Here is a 14,805-nt window from a genome sequence, read left to right as displayed (position 1 = left end):
TTAGCAAATTCAAGTACAAGAAATCCATTATTTCAAATATGAGCAAAGACGATTTGAAATTAATTACTTTCTGTATGGAAATCCATCCATGTTTAACAATCTTTTTGATAGGAAACTTTTAAGAGTGGTGAAATTGAGACTATTACTGTATAAAGCAGATTTATTGGTCTGTGTACCAATTATGATCTATCCTGTTTGGCTGAACAACATCAACAAGAGAGAGAGCTTAATAATCAACAATCAAACTGTTTTATTTCTGTGTGTGTGGAAAAAGGGGGAGGCAGTTAGAGAGAGAGGGGAGAATGAAAATCAAGCTCTCCATTGTGTTTACAGTCTAAGGTTAATGTGAATATGAGGTTCAACAGCCCCTCAAGAATGCATACGCAGGGCTGCTGTTACTGTCAGAGTCAGTTGGACACTAAACTGCACACATACTGTGCCGCCGGTATCCAATTTTCCTTTCACGCACACACACACACACACACACACACACACACACACGTCTGAAAATCAATGCAAACAAGCCTTCACAATAGTAATACAACAAAATAATTACAATTACTCAACTTTTCCCCTTCTGATGTAGAAAAGTTTGAAAGACTCATGTCCAAACTTTTGAACAGAACTATAACTTCATGTAAAATTTACTAACAGACAGTATACAAAGCAAAAAGGCGTATAAAATAAACATTAGATATGTCCAGTGTATCTGCATAATGCTCACAGCAAAATGTCTTTTTCAAATAAACCTGAATGGCCTTGGTGCAACAACCAAATCTCCCAAAAGGATCGAAAGCTTTCCCCGTCTCTCTCACGCTCAACTTCACTTTCTCACATACAAAGAGTCTTTCTCTGATACAGCTATGCAAGAGAATTGGAAAAAAACTATTCAATAATTCATATTTGTATACTAATAAGCAACACAACCATTTCCCTTCATACATCATAAAAAGCTGTTAGGACCGAGTAAGCTCAGCAACAGAAACCCACATACAGACAGACACAACAATACGAGCTAACACACATTTTCTCCATGAAATGTAACCATTCTAACATTATCCATCTTTCTACAACTTATTACAATTTACAAATCTGTATGATCTGTAACAAAGATAAACAGTGGAATAATCTAACTAAACAATGTGCAATAAAGGTGCAGAAACATGACTTCAGTCGAACAAACAAAAGGAGCTCACTTGTTTTAAACCTATTCTGGTAGGAGCTATAAATAACAGCACACTTACAAACATCTTCATTAGACACACACACAGCGCTCCTTTCAAATACTCTGCTATAAATATACTGTACAGCAGGCATACATTGCTCTGTAAATATCTTTAGTGTCTGATTCTCTAATCGCTCATGGTATCGTTATCATACAACAGACAAATTAATTGCTCCTCACTGTCCTGATGTTTATATGAAACCTTAAAACCTTCTTTTATGTTGTTGTTTTTTTTTTAAATCCTGCTTTCTTCTCCATTTGCCTGAGGTTTTTTAACCTGTCGTCCCCCTTCATTCCTCCTCCATTTGGTTATAGTAGCTGAGGGCGAAGTTTTGACTGGCAGCTAGAGGAACCGGACACCCAGGCTCAGCAGTGGCCGGCCCTGCCCCGTCTCCGTGCCCCCCGGCTGGGTAATAGGGGCCCTGCAGTGCCTGGACCTTTCCACCAGGACTGGGCGATCACAGGCACCCCCCATTGCGTGCTACAGCAGATAGCAGGCTCTTCGCCTGGGGAAGAGGGAGTGGGAAGGAGCCTGCTGTGGATGTCAGTGACCAGAGAGAGGCGGAGGAAAAAGAAAAAAAACGATGAAAACATGCTGGATTGAAGGGAGAAAAGACGGGGAAAATGCTAAATGCAGCTCCAGATGTAGTCTACGGGGATAATTTGTAGATGACTGTGGTCAGAGACACATTATGTAGTGGTCGGTGACGGTTCATTGTCAATATCTGAACACGCAGGGAAGCTCACCATACTCCACTTTTTGTGTTTAATACTGCTGAATTCTTACCTGTGTAGTAATGTAAATATATTCGTGTAAACATAGTCAGTGTGTTTGTCTCCCCTGTATATGGGTTATATTATTCAAGTTATGTAAATTCTCTTATGTAGTCTTGGGAACGTGTACATAAATATGTAACTTTTATTTGTTACAAAAACAAAACTGGGAGATATACAATCACTCTCTTATTTCTTCTCTGGTGGAAATTTGATTTTGTCACCAAAACTAGTGGCAGCAATTTACCTTTAACCAGCAAATCTATTTTTTCATAAAACTTTATCATTATTTCTTTTAAAATCATTTGTGCTTCAACAAGTCTTCAGTGAAATTTGGAGGGAGAAAAACTATTTACCTGTCATAAAACGAAGTAAAATATTTTTTCTTTTACTGTCAAATCTGCTAAACCATTTCAAATACAGTTAAAAGGCTACATTTGAACTGGGCGAACTTCACATCTAAGCACGAGCTGAAATTCAAATGAGATGTATAATTAAAATAGACAATCACAAGCATGAACAAAGTAAAACCATGGCAGTATAATTTGTAATTTTTTTTGGGTAAAATACCAATACGCAACATCAGCAAACTAAATTATTTTGACATGTCTCTGTAGTTGCATTTCATTACAGTTATAATCTTTGATGCTTTCTTTTAATATTAAGAAACCCCCTGAACACAAGAAGATATATTAAAAATGTTAACAAAACAGACCAGTCAAAATGATTTATTCAAGCACTCAGTGTAGCACATTGAGAGTGGTATCTTACATTATTTGTTTCAAAACACAACCCGCGTCCTTACGGCTCTGAGCCGCGGCACTGTGGGAGGGTAATATTCAGTACTTTGGCTTACATTAACCACACACCAGGCTAACTTTTCCCCTGCTCTGTCTCAGTGGAGTGAAACTGAAGTTTGGATTTCAGAGTTCCCCTTTATCTCTCTTACATCGATTTCAATGCTGGCACTAAGTGTTGCCAGATAGCGACTAGAAAGTCCTGTTAAGTTCGAGGGAACGAGAGAGGGAGGGAGACTGTGTCCTGCTTGTGACCGGACCTAACCATCATTCAGTGGTGCTAGACTGCCCCCTGCTGTACTCCTGCAGAATATCAACCTAGAGCACAATTAATGCTGTTCATCCGATAAAAAGGCAGCCCGAATGACTGGAGCCAAAGAGTCAACGCCGGTCATTTTGTAATAACATGGAAAATTAAAATAAAGTCACCATTTTATGGCCACAGTGCTGAAACTGCACACTGGCACCATCCCACAGTAAGGACGCTGTATTCCCGACTTCTCAACAAAAGGCTTCACACATTTTCTGTTGAGTCTCTATCTTTGGTGATTAAACTCTGACTTGGTATTCTCTGTTAGTCATGCCACTATATTTCAACTATCATTCATTTTGCAAATCAGGAGAGCAGTAAAATGTGAAAGTATATCTTTCAAAGCTGTCCCTTGCTGTGGGCAAAGACGAACTCCCGACTTTAAAACTTTTAAAAGTTAGACAGGTTCTTTGAAGAGGAGTCAAAGGAGCAATTTAAAGAGACCTGGAGTGGTGTGTACCACTGACTGCTATGGCGTCTTTGCAATGTGTGTGTGTGTGTATGTGTATCAAACTGCCAGCCAGACATGTGCAAACACACACACACGTACACACCCACACACACTCCAATAGTTGCTTCTGTACCTGTCTTTGCTTTTTTTCCCTTTTTTTATTTCAGCAGGGTGAATTTTTATCTAAATGCAAAGCAGGTGATAGGTGCTCCAGTTTCCTCTAGAAGTAGCTCCCTTGTCTGGGCTCTCTTCCTGATAAGAGTCCTACTTTGCCTGACATAAAAGAGCCCGGTATCATTTCCCCTGCCTCCCCAACAACCCCCAGCTCGCTGCCCTCGCCCTTCCCCAAGCTTCACAAAGCTGCCTCTATTTGCTCCCAATTCAGGGCCCAATTGCAGATAAAGTTACAGCAAATTTGTTTGGAGGAAGAGCTGCTGAGGCCTGCGGTCCCTGGGGCAATAACAGCCTTGTCTTGCAGGGGCCGTGGGGAGAGCTGGCAGCAGCAGGAGAACAGAACCCAACACCGCTCAGCCCCACAATGGCCTCAACTCTCTGGGAGGGAAAGCAAGGGGAGAGGAGGGGAGGGAGAGATAAAGAGGAACAGGGATGGATGGACGGATAGAGGGGAGAGACACTCAGCTTGCAGGTGTGGAGAGAGGAAGCAGACGCTTAACCCCGAGACAGGGAGACAGAGACACTAAGACCCACCCACACACACACACACACACACACACACACACAGACACACACAGACACACACAGACACCACCCATCATGCAGGACAGGAGGTAACTCCAGTCCCGTCCATTGTGCCAACGCCTCAGGCAAAGCTGCCACGGTGGCTGATTCACTGTCGGGATGGGTGGGTGACAGCAGTGTGGGTGTGAGAGAGAAAGACTGCACGTTAGACTATGCGATATCTCTCTTTCTCTCACATGCACACAAAACACACACAACATACACACTAATCACAGCTGGCACTAATGGGCGATGTGTACATGCGGCTGGCATTGCAGAATTGGGCAGAAGGAGAGTAAGGGACCATGAAGAAAAATTTGAGCGCTTTTATGGAGGAAATGTTGTGAAGTGACACAGTATGACAACTGCATTTTGATGTAATATTGCATTCACAAAATCCCACAAATCTATGAAAACACTTGCTTCCCCCCCCCTCAGGCTTACTTAGCAGTTAAGAAGTATACACATTTGTAAGTTTAGAGGTTGCATTGCCCACAACTCCGCCTCTGTGGCTACTGCCGCGTTGGAAAGTTAAGTGTAACATCTGTCTAGAAAGACAGGCAGAAAGAAACACACGTGTGCACATGTGAACAAACACACATGCCCATAATCACACACAGCCGTACACCTTCATGAACGCACCACCTTGGCCAGATGGCCCCCCATAAAAACCCACTTAAAGAGATGAGCGAAGTGATTAAGAGGCCTCTCAAAGTGAGGGAGAAATGAGAGAGGGATGAAGAAATGGAAGGGAAGGGAGGGGAGGGAGGGAGGGAGTACCTGTGTAGAGCACAGGCCCTAAATACTCTGATGCTTTTAGCTAAGTGCATACTCCTACAATAACAGACTCCCAAAAGAGCGAGAGGAGGGGGGTTAGAGAGGAAAAGCACAATGACACCTAAATTTCAGACTTTCTATAAACTATAAAACGCTACGTCCTTGGCCTAGATACATCCTTTATCGTCATTTGAATACTTTGAATTTAAGTGAGTACAATGAGAATATGAATAGTCTGCACTGTTACTCAGAAATTGATGTACTATACGCTGTGTTCTCAAAAAGGGTGAAGAGCTATACAAGGCAAGCGCACGTGTGTGTGCGCTGACACGGGGGCTGCACTATCCAAGGCTGCATCCTCCCCTCTCTATTCACCATGTAGATTGGCAATTCTGAAGTGACCTTGTTTTCTGTGAATTCCTTGACATTTTTTTTGTCTGACATTTTCATTTATTTCTAAAAGATAAGACACGAGGGCTCGCGCCCAGTTCAGCATTACATGAGGGAAAATGCAAACATACACGCACACGCCAGGCTCGCACATGAGCACTCGTACACACACAGGGAAAATGTTAACTGATCAATACTATGTCTCCTCTGACCCATGTCTTGTGATGACACTGTGACCTGCTGTACAAACACACACACACACACACACAGCCCCTGCAGAGAGGAAACTGATGTCAGACAGCCAAATGCCTAATGTCTGCTGTGAAGACACTTAGTGCCCCTATGGTAAAGGACTGGGGTGGGGCGGGTCCACCTGTCCTGTGGCTGCTTAAGTCAGGACACTCTACCAGACAGGATTAAATGCCTGCTCTGTCATCTTTAGGGTAGCAACCTCCATGCAGACACTCAGTGCCCTGCAGGAGAATGTCTTTAACTGCTAGCTCTGCTGTCCAATTACACGTCACCTTTTAATACCAGGCACAGATGACAAGGGATGGGGGGGGGGGTTTGAAGAGGAGGCTGAAGGAAGAGAGAAAGACGCTGCCATTTCCACTGTCTGCAAGAACAGCTTGTCACACTTGAACAGATTGTTGCTGCATTTTCTAAGTATTTGGATGTCTGAGGGTCTCATTTAAAATAGTGTTTAAGCTTCAACATCAATTCTCCACTCATTCCCAGCAACTGAGTGTCAAAACAGCCACTTGTCATGTCTATACCATGTGTGCTTGCACATTAAATACAAAGCCAGAAAAGGGATTTAATCGAGACTATCATATCACGACAGTCTGTAGAGGAAGTTACAGTGTGGTAATGTACTTAACTATACTTGAGACATCAACAATCTCTTGTATTTGAGTGAGCAATTACCAGTGAAGGATCCATACTTTGTTAGCAGAAATGGTCCTACAGCCTCTGTGAACATGATGCTCTGCTATGGTGTGTGTGCATTTGTTAGCTGACATAAAAAGTGTAATCAGTAATATATACGACTATTATAGAATAGTACTGATCCATCTCTGTGACTGGGCTATGTTTAATTTCAAAAGCGTGAGGTAATTAGGTCGCATTTCGGTTCTTCTTGTCCGATAAATGTGCAAATTTCTATGCGATATGCTGCAAGTTATGGTACTGTATATGTAAGTGCACTTCTACGTACCACAAAAGCACAGATGCTCCTCTGAGGAGAGTCCCATTCGAAGCAGCTGTTGATGTAGCAGCCTGTGTTGATCAGGAACATGATGCAGCGTCTAACTCTGTTGAAGTTGCGCAATAGCAGCTGCAAAGGAGACAAAGATAAAGCAAGTTCATGTTTAAAACAAGCGAACGATTAAGGTAAAAAATGTGGTGTAGCAAAGAAAACAGTATGGTGTTATATACATGATATACAGTAACACTCCATAGTAAAGTACAGTACAGGTCACAGTACAATGACATGCTGTACAGTGAATATGTGGACAACGGATGAGACTTTGTGTGACAGGTAGCTGAGCACAATTGGAAGAAACCTAAAAACTATTGGGGTTTTGTGACTTCACCACATTAGCTGCACATATATACTGTTTGGAAAGTCTAACTAAAAGAAAATGTAAACAGGAGTGAAACCATCTGTCTGCAGCCATTAGCACAGTTATTGCAGCCCATCTCTGATATAGACATACTATTTAAGAGGTCAATTTATGTTCAGTTGAGGTGTGAATTCATCACAATTTAGTAATATTTAGTAAATACCTTACACCATATAATTAGAAGCTTACTTAAAATGATATACATGCGCAGTAAATCTCAATGTGGAAGGTTCAAACCCTGCAGTGTCTCATTCTGCTGTCACTTTGTAAAGTTAACTGGAGCATTAAGTTTTACAACTTAAGATTTGCAGCTTTGACCCCACTTTGGCTTCAATATTCAACAACGTAACAGGACTGAGGACACCATGAGGACTTCAGTGCGTTTTCCTACTTTAGATAGCTATATATGGATGTGGATCAGAGTATATGACAAACTGCCGCTTTAAGTGTGATGAGCTGACTCACAATGTTTCTTTACGTCTACTCTCGTAGTGATAAAGTTAAGTACAATAATAACAATTTCCAGCACAGTCCCTGGATTCTCCTCCCTGAGGGTTCTCGTTGCATTTGGCCAGATATGAGAGAGAACTGGCTAACTGCTGTCCTCCCCCGGGTCGCCAACCATTCAGGGAATAGCATAACAGCAGCGCAGAGCGCCAACCACCCAATCAGGTCACCACCAGGAGAAAGTGCTCCCAAAGGACAAACTGTCTCTGCAGATCGCTGTTCAAAAAATTCTAGGCCATTATTTTACTCTTTGGAAAATTGCATGTGTGTGTGTGGATACTGTGGGTATGTGCAGTATATGTCTGTAGCACTACAGTAAAGTCTATTGTCTGTATGTCTGTGTGTTTCTGGGTGGATTTGCATGTGGTTAGGGGTGGCTTGGCTGCTTTGATGCTGGATGAGAGGAGGCTTCCTCCTTCTCTATGTATAATTATGTGAAGCTTTTTGTTGCCAAACTGAGGATGACTGTACGGTGTCCTGCTGGGGACACACAGACCCCGAGGACAGCAAGACTGTGAATCATCCATTTCCACGTTCCTCAGCGCATGCACTTGATGTACATGCTGTACTCTTCTGGGCTCATTATTGCCATAACTGGCTTGATAAGAATATTTCATTTTTCATGAATTATTTCAAAGAGTGCCTTGAGTTGTTCCTTGAAACCCCTTGAAAAGTGGCAAAGTCATTTATTCAGTCAAATGTCATAATTACCATTAAATGGTTTTGTTTGGCAGGCAGCCTATATGATTTATTCTTTTCTTTTCTGTGTGTGTGTGTGTGTGTGTGTGTGTGTGTGTGTCTGCACACTAAGCAGCAAGCAACAGCAGGGGAGATGCTACCACACAAAAGAGCCCTCACAGGGCAATCCCTGCAAAGCAGCCAGTGACATCATCATTGCGAGACGCTGACATGGGTCATCTCTATGAGTCAGAGGTGAAATGGAGATGAAAAAAGAATTCTGCACTGGGGAGAAAAGCATAGAGCGGGAAACAGTGAGCAAAGCAGGAAATAGATGGAGGGCTGACAAAAGGGTGGTATGGGAGCGGGTGTGTGTGGCGTGTTGTGCTGGGCAGGGCTGTGCTCGGCTGTGCATGGCGCAGCACTGACTGCTGAGCCCAAACGGTCACTCATATGACATGTCTGATCTGGGCCAGCCCCTACTATTCAGCCCTTTGTGGTGCCGCCACACTGAGCGGCGTGACAATGAAGTGCAAAGCGGCAGTGGCAAAGAGGGCCAACTATAAGGATGGCCAATCTACTTATGCACCCCAGAGCTGACAGCTTGACATTTCTATTCACCACTCAGAGTGGATGTGAGGGAGGGAGAGATGAGAGTAGGGAGAGAGGCAAGGAAAAAAAACAAAATGAAATGCTGTTTCTCCTTCAATCATCCTGTTGTATCTTGCCCACACAGTTGTTGTGGTTTACAAGATGCCACTCTCCAGGCTTGTTGCTTTTGCTTAAGACAGTTAGGCAGAATATAGGGTACAGTGGTGGACGCAGATAAAAATGAGGCCGAGCAGTAGAATATAAGTGTTGACTGCTGATGTACCTGTTTGGACACTCTGGGCTCCTCCTCGATATACTTCTGCTCAATGGGAATCAACGTCCTGAGACCAGCCTTCACCTGGAGGATGGAGTGACCACACATACAGCGTCATAAACGGCAAACGGTGAGAGTGTAATGACACCAATTTCATATTATAATAATAATAATAATAATAATGTAACAATAGAGAGAAGATGAGAATGAATTAGCAAGCTGCTACATTTTGATTATATTAGAGGTTTTTCCAAAACATTGAGTGTTGATATGACATGGCAGCACATGCGTAGAGCGTGCCCCATGTCAGAGGCTAGAGAGAGCAGGAGAGAAAGCTGTAAGATGGCCGCTATAGGACACACACAGCGATGGTGAATAGGCGAACAAAGACTGTTGAGAGGGAGTCTTCGATAATTAAAGCCAAAACGAGGACGAGGGACAAGGGACGAGGGATGAGATGGAAGCGAGGAGGGGGGGACACAAACAGAATAAAGACAACAGCAGCATAGAAGGGGGAGGGGGGGGGGGTGCTGGAGAGAACAAGAGAGGGGGATGGAGAGAGAGGATAATGGGGGGTGGGGGGCAAAATATAAAAAAATAAAAAATAAAAAATCAGGGAGGAGAATCAAGAAAGCAAAAGAAAGACTTACAGCATTAAAAATCACGTCTATTTCGAGAAAGATGACCCCTTTTGTTGGCCCTGTCAGCTCCTTGCTTTTCAAGGCGTAGGCTTTGCGTTCTCCATTTTGGATCTGTGGAGAGGGACATGACAGGCGTCTGTCTGGCAATACCCGGCTGAATCGGCTCCCCGGGCCACCTTTGAACCCCAGCTGCTGGCGCTGACAGGGAACCCAAAACAACTGTGGCAACTCTGACAAGTACCTGTTCATTACCCACTGCAGCCCTGCTCTGTCAAACAGAAATTAACTATCCTGGGGAATCATACTGTACAGAAGAGCAAGGATATATTAGACACACGGTTTTTTCACAGGCTATCTATATTTTTCAGATATAAGAGACACTCTTCTGTCTTTCTTTTTTCTCTAAATCACATCGTTCCTTCTCTCAAACAGTGTCATTTTCATTTAATCTCTCATCCCCTCACTTTCTCTCTTCTCACCTATCACTCTTCTTTCTTCTCACTCTCTCTTCCATTTTTTCTCCTTCCTGTCATCTCTATCTCTTTGTGAAATAACAACAGTCTCATCTGTGTGGTTGCAAAAATAACCTCTGCTTTTTATATCTTCCACTGTGTGTTTTCATTCTTTCCTGCCTCTATGTTCTTCCCCAAAGGAAAAGAAAAAGAAACAGACACACACACACAGAAATCTGCCTTTGACTCACATTTAGTAAAGGGATAGCCACTTTCCCCAGGAAGTCTGCACTTCTGTCTCGGTCCTCGTCATAAACAGTGACCTCGAGTACCGAGTGGATGTCCTTCACGTTACTGGACCACACACAAAGACAGCACCAATGACATACTTATACGGGTATAGGAATGAGATATGGGCTACAAACTGAAGACGTACGGCAGCTATCACATCGTGCACAAGCTTCTTTAAACATTAAAGAAAACAGTTTAAGATCTGAAATGCTGTACAAGGCATAATGAACGCCTTATATTTGAGTACCCTGTACCACGTTTACATAAATGTTTAAAAATCACCATTAACATGCTTTATGTGATGTTGCACTACATTACTGCATGAGCTAAGTAGAAGTTAAGTGTGAAGCTCAGACGTGTGATCGTTTTAAAACTAGGCTAGCAAGAAGACGGCTGATGTTATGTATAGAAAGGAGGCTATGAGAAAGATGTGCACTCAAAGAATGACTGAATTAACCCGTCCCATCACTGGGAATTGTACTCTGAATCAAACTGCATCACATATAAGAAATTATGTAGAACTGCATAAACGACCTTTAACCATTGCCTCACTAGAACTATATGTTTTAAGAAATATCTTTCTTTTTTCTTAGGAAAAATGTGATAAGCCTTTTTTATCTTATGTTAATGTCTTCCTGGATTTTTGCGTGAGGAATAGAACACATTTTAAAACACTATTAAATATGCAGTTTTATTGACAACGATTGTGAAGTTCATTCATGAAAATAGTATTCCATACTATAAATTGTGATCAGTACATATTTTTCAATGCTTAGTTCAGTCCAGAAATAATTTTTTAATATGAAATTTTTTATTGTAAATTAATCTTTATTGAGACTGTTGATTGATTATACTGGTCTTTTTATTCTTTACTTCAAAGATACATGTCAATTTAAAAAAATCAATTTGTATTTTCATTACAGCAGTGAATACAAACTGTGTGTGTATGTGTGTTTTAGGGCATATGGTTATTGTAAAAGCCACTCACAAAGTGAAGACCTTGTTCCACTCTGGGTTGAGGTTTTTGTAGACAGTGTGCGTCTGCAGCCGATCGTTACTCAGCTCCACCACACAGAATGGGTCACTCTTACCTGCCGAGCACAAAAAAAAAAAAAAAAAACCACACGCACGTAAGAATGACCTTCTTGGTAAAACAGAGACATCAAAACAGCAGATAGTAAACTTTTGTTAGCTTGAGGGTTACAAGGAAAGCGAGAATCTTAAGTAACTCCACCAGCTTTTGTCTATCTTCAGTCCCTCATATTATTAAGACAGATAGTATATAGCATCCTCCCCTTATACCACATGACAGCTCCAACACCCTGGACTTATCAGAACTGTAATAATTTCCTTTTTAACCCCCGATGTGGTATATATCATAAAACAGTATATCAGTGGAGCGGCTGCAAGCCGTTTCTATCAACACCATGTGAACATGGACAACTAGAAGATAAGCTGCAGGACAACTGTGCTCTGGGCAGTCACAAGGAGGGGTGGGAGGGTGAAAAGAGAGACTTAGAGAATGGATGGTGCTGAGAACACAGAGGGCGATGTGGCTCGAAAGGCCAGAGAAGTTCAAAGTAGAAGATAAAGACAGCCGAGCAGGGGTGTGAGAAACATAGCTGGTCCATGATTAGCGATTCCAAGCGAGTGCTTAGACAGTAGCGGCATTGACATGGTGGTGAAAAAAATTGTGAATACAAAAACAACGTGAGAAATAAATGATGAAAGAATGATGGAGAAAACATTTCCTCATCGCTGCTCTGCTTTGTTGTATTGTCAGCAATCGAAATTCATTAAAACAGTGAAAAGGTGTTTTGCTTTTAAAAGTGAAATGTATCCCTCATTTATTACAAGGACATCACTGCTGGAGTTCCACACACTGGAAGCAACACTAACTAGTTTCATCAACATAACATGATATAACATAGTATTACATTAATAATAACAAAACAACATATACATAGATTTGTCCCAGACAATAAATACATAAAATTCAAGGATCGGATATGAAATAATTTGAGTGCCCAGTTGCTGCCAAAAGATAAAACTTTAATGCGCTACGTGAGAACTTTAAAGACCCTTAGATGTTATAAAACATAGTTATGATATATGGTTCTCTATAAATCATATTCATTAATGCTAATTCATTCCAACAACTTTCAAGTCAGGATTTACTACAGTTATGTAACTGGGTAGAGAGAGACCGAGAGGAGGAAATAAACATAATCACAGAGTTATTTCCTCCTCCTGAGAATAGCTCACTGTACTACAATAATCAAAACCAGTAATGTCCTATATATTCTCTATTTGTTTACTAACATCTCACATTTCAATTTCTTTGTACATGGAAAGGAGAGAGACCAGCTCCCCATGCCTGCCAGCCCACCTCCCTTCGATTGCCTCAAAATGAACTAAAAACAACAAAACTCTTAATTCTGGCTTTGATCATTATTTTTTATTAAAACTGTTGGGAGCCATTGTGCTGTTTGTTTAAGCTTATCACATGAAAAGGCTGGGTCAGGAAGTTAAAAAAAAATCTGTCCCGCACGAATTCCCTCAGAAAATATCAAGAATATTGAAATATTGGAAAAGCAGCAATGTTGCATAATAAGACTCAATAAAGTTGGGATTGAGTTCACAGCCCCTCGCCACATTTGTGTATGTGCTCGTGTCTGTCTGTCTGTGTGCGTGTGTGAGTGTCATTGATTGGTGTGATTTTCTTCAAATGTTGTGACAAGGGCAGGACATTTAGTGGGTGTGCAAAGTAAATGTCACCGTGATCAATGCTGAGCCGTAGGTGTTGCCTTTCATATCTGTTTGTGTCGCTTTATTGATATAGAGTGTTTGAAGTGGATATTGACAGCTATGACTCCTACAATAGAGCACAAAATACATTAAAATAGACAGAAGACAATGAGCCTACTTCTCAATGCAACCATGCATACATACTTTGTTTGTCATATAAATTGCTTGCATAGAAGATTAACATGTATCATATCAAAATACATATACTTCCTTGGGGCCATTATCAATGCGCAAAAAAGTGTATTTTAAACAAGTAAAAAGAATATTGTGTTTTCACTTAATATTTTTACACATTTGAATATTTGAAATCCTCCTTAATTATCCCAGAGCTTCCCATAGCATAAACGATTATAATGTTGTCCCCACAAATCAGGTCTGATTAAATTTAAATGCAATCATCCAAATTAAGAGATGGAAATTATTTCTGCAGAACCCCATCCCTCCCCCATTTCCTCTCTAATATTCTGTTTTTAATGACATGGCAGGCCGTGTTGCCGCTGAGAGCCAGTTGTCATTGGTGATGAACTTTCACCTTATTGGCCGCCAGCACCAGAGGCGGCTGTCTTAACCAATTACACGCTCAGGTTTGAGCGCCACTCAGAGAACATCCAGGTAATGTCCGAGTAAAGCTCCTCCCCCCCTCTGGGTCCCGTCTCTGTGGCGCTGGGAGAAGGTTTGCAACTCAAACTCATTTCAGGGTGCCCTAAGATAAGTGTGGAGGATGAATACAGTACGGAGACGAGGGAGTGCACTGTAATTGCCTCGCAGGAAGCTTAGTGAGGAGTTTGAGGTTGGAGAGGGAACGCACGCTCTCATGTTCCTGTATAATCACAATTAATTATGATTCAGACTTTAAAATGTAAATCAATCACATTTTTGTTGCATTTCTTTTCCATTTCTTCATCTTTTTTAATAGGCTGTGCAAGGTTATCTTCAGTATTCTACCATGTGTCAAAAGATGGAGTGGAAAATTTACACTTCACTGACAGGTTTTGTTTTGATATTGTGTGAAAAAAGAAAGAATCCGCTGGGGGTGCGTGTGGACATGTACTACTCATGTGTGTGCGTGTGTGTTACTATTGAAATGTTCTAGCAGTATAGCATCCACTCAGAGGGACAAGAGCTGCCAGACAAAAGGGATTGTTGGTTTTAGAGACTATTTTCAGTTATCCTACTCGGGCTGGAGAGCAGCTACTCCACAAAAACACTTCAATTAGAGAGAGAGATGGCCAGAGAGGAGAGAGAGGGAGAGAGAGGAGGAGGGGAAAAGACAGGAGAGGAGACAGGCAGAGTGAATAGGAGAGAGATGGTGAACTCTTTCTCTCTCTCGCTGACCTCCTCTCTCTCTCAGTCTGTCTGTTTGTCTGTCCGTCTGTTTTACTCTCACCTTGCTCCTGACCCTCTCTTGGTCGGGGCTGTTAAAATAGGGTGTTCATGTGGTGAGGGCTCTTATGTGGCTCTTACAGAGCTATTGTT

The 14,805-nt window shown here is 41.8% G+C and overlaps 1 protein-coding gene across 1 annotated transcript in view; it reads right to left on the bottom strand.

Moving 5' to 3' along the window:
• mctp1a (multiple C2 domains, transmembrane 1a) overlaps positions 1-14,805 on the bottom strand; it is a 131,204-nt gene that overhangs the window by 35,900 nt on the left and 80,499 nt on the right. The window contains exons 11-15 of the mRNA XM_070833397.1: positions 11,510-11,612; positions 10,482-10,584; positions 9,788-9,889; positions 9,147-9,221; positions 6,679-6,798 (exon numbers count right to left, since the gene is read on the bottom strand). Coding sequence (XP_070689498.1) covers positions 6,679-6,798; positions 9,147-9,221; positions 9,788-9,889; positions 10,482-10,584; positions 11,510-11,612 — 503 coding nt within the window. The remainder of the gene's footprint in view (positions 1-6,678; positions 6,799-9,146; positions 9,222-9,787; positions 9,890-10,481; positions 10,585-11,509; positions 11,613-14,805) is intronic.

Source organism: Pempheris klunzingeri, chromosome 7 (assembly GCF_042242105.1).
Source record: "Pempheris klunzingeri isolate RE-2024b chromosome 7, fPemKlu1.hap1, whole genome shotgun sequence".
NCBI lineage: Eukaryota > Metazoa > Chordata > Actinopteri > Acropomatiformes > Pempheridae > Pempheris > Pempheris klunzingeri.
The sequence above is the reverse complement of the archived record's forward strand: the minus strand, read 5'-3'. Positions and strand labels throughout refer to the sequence as shown.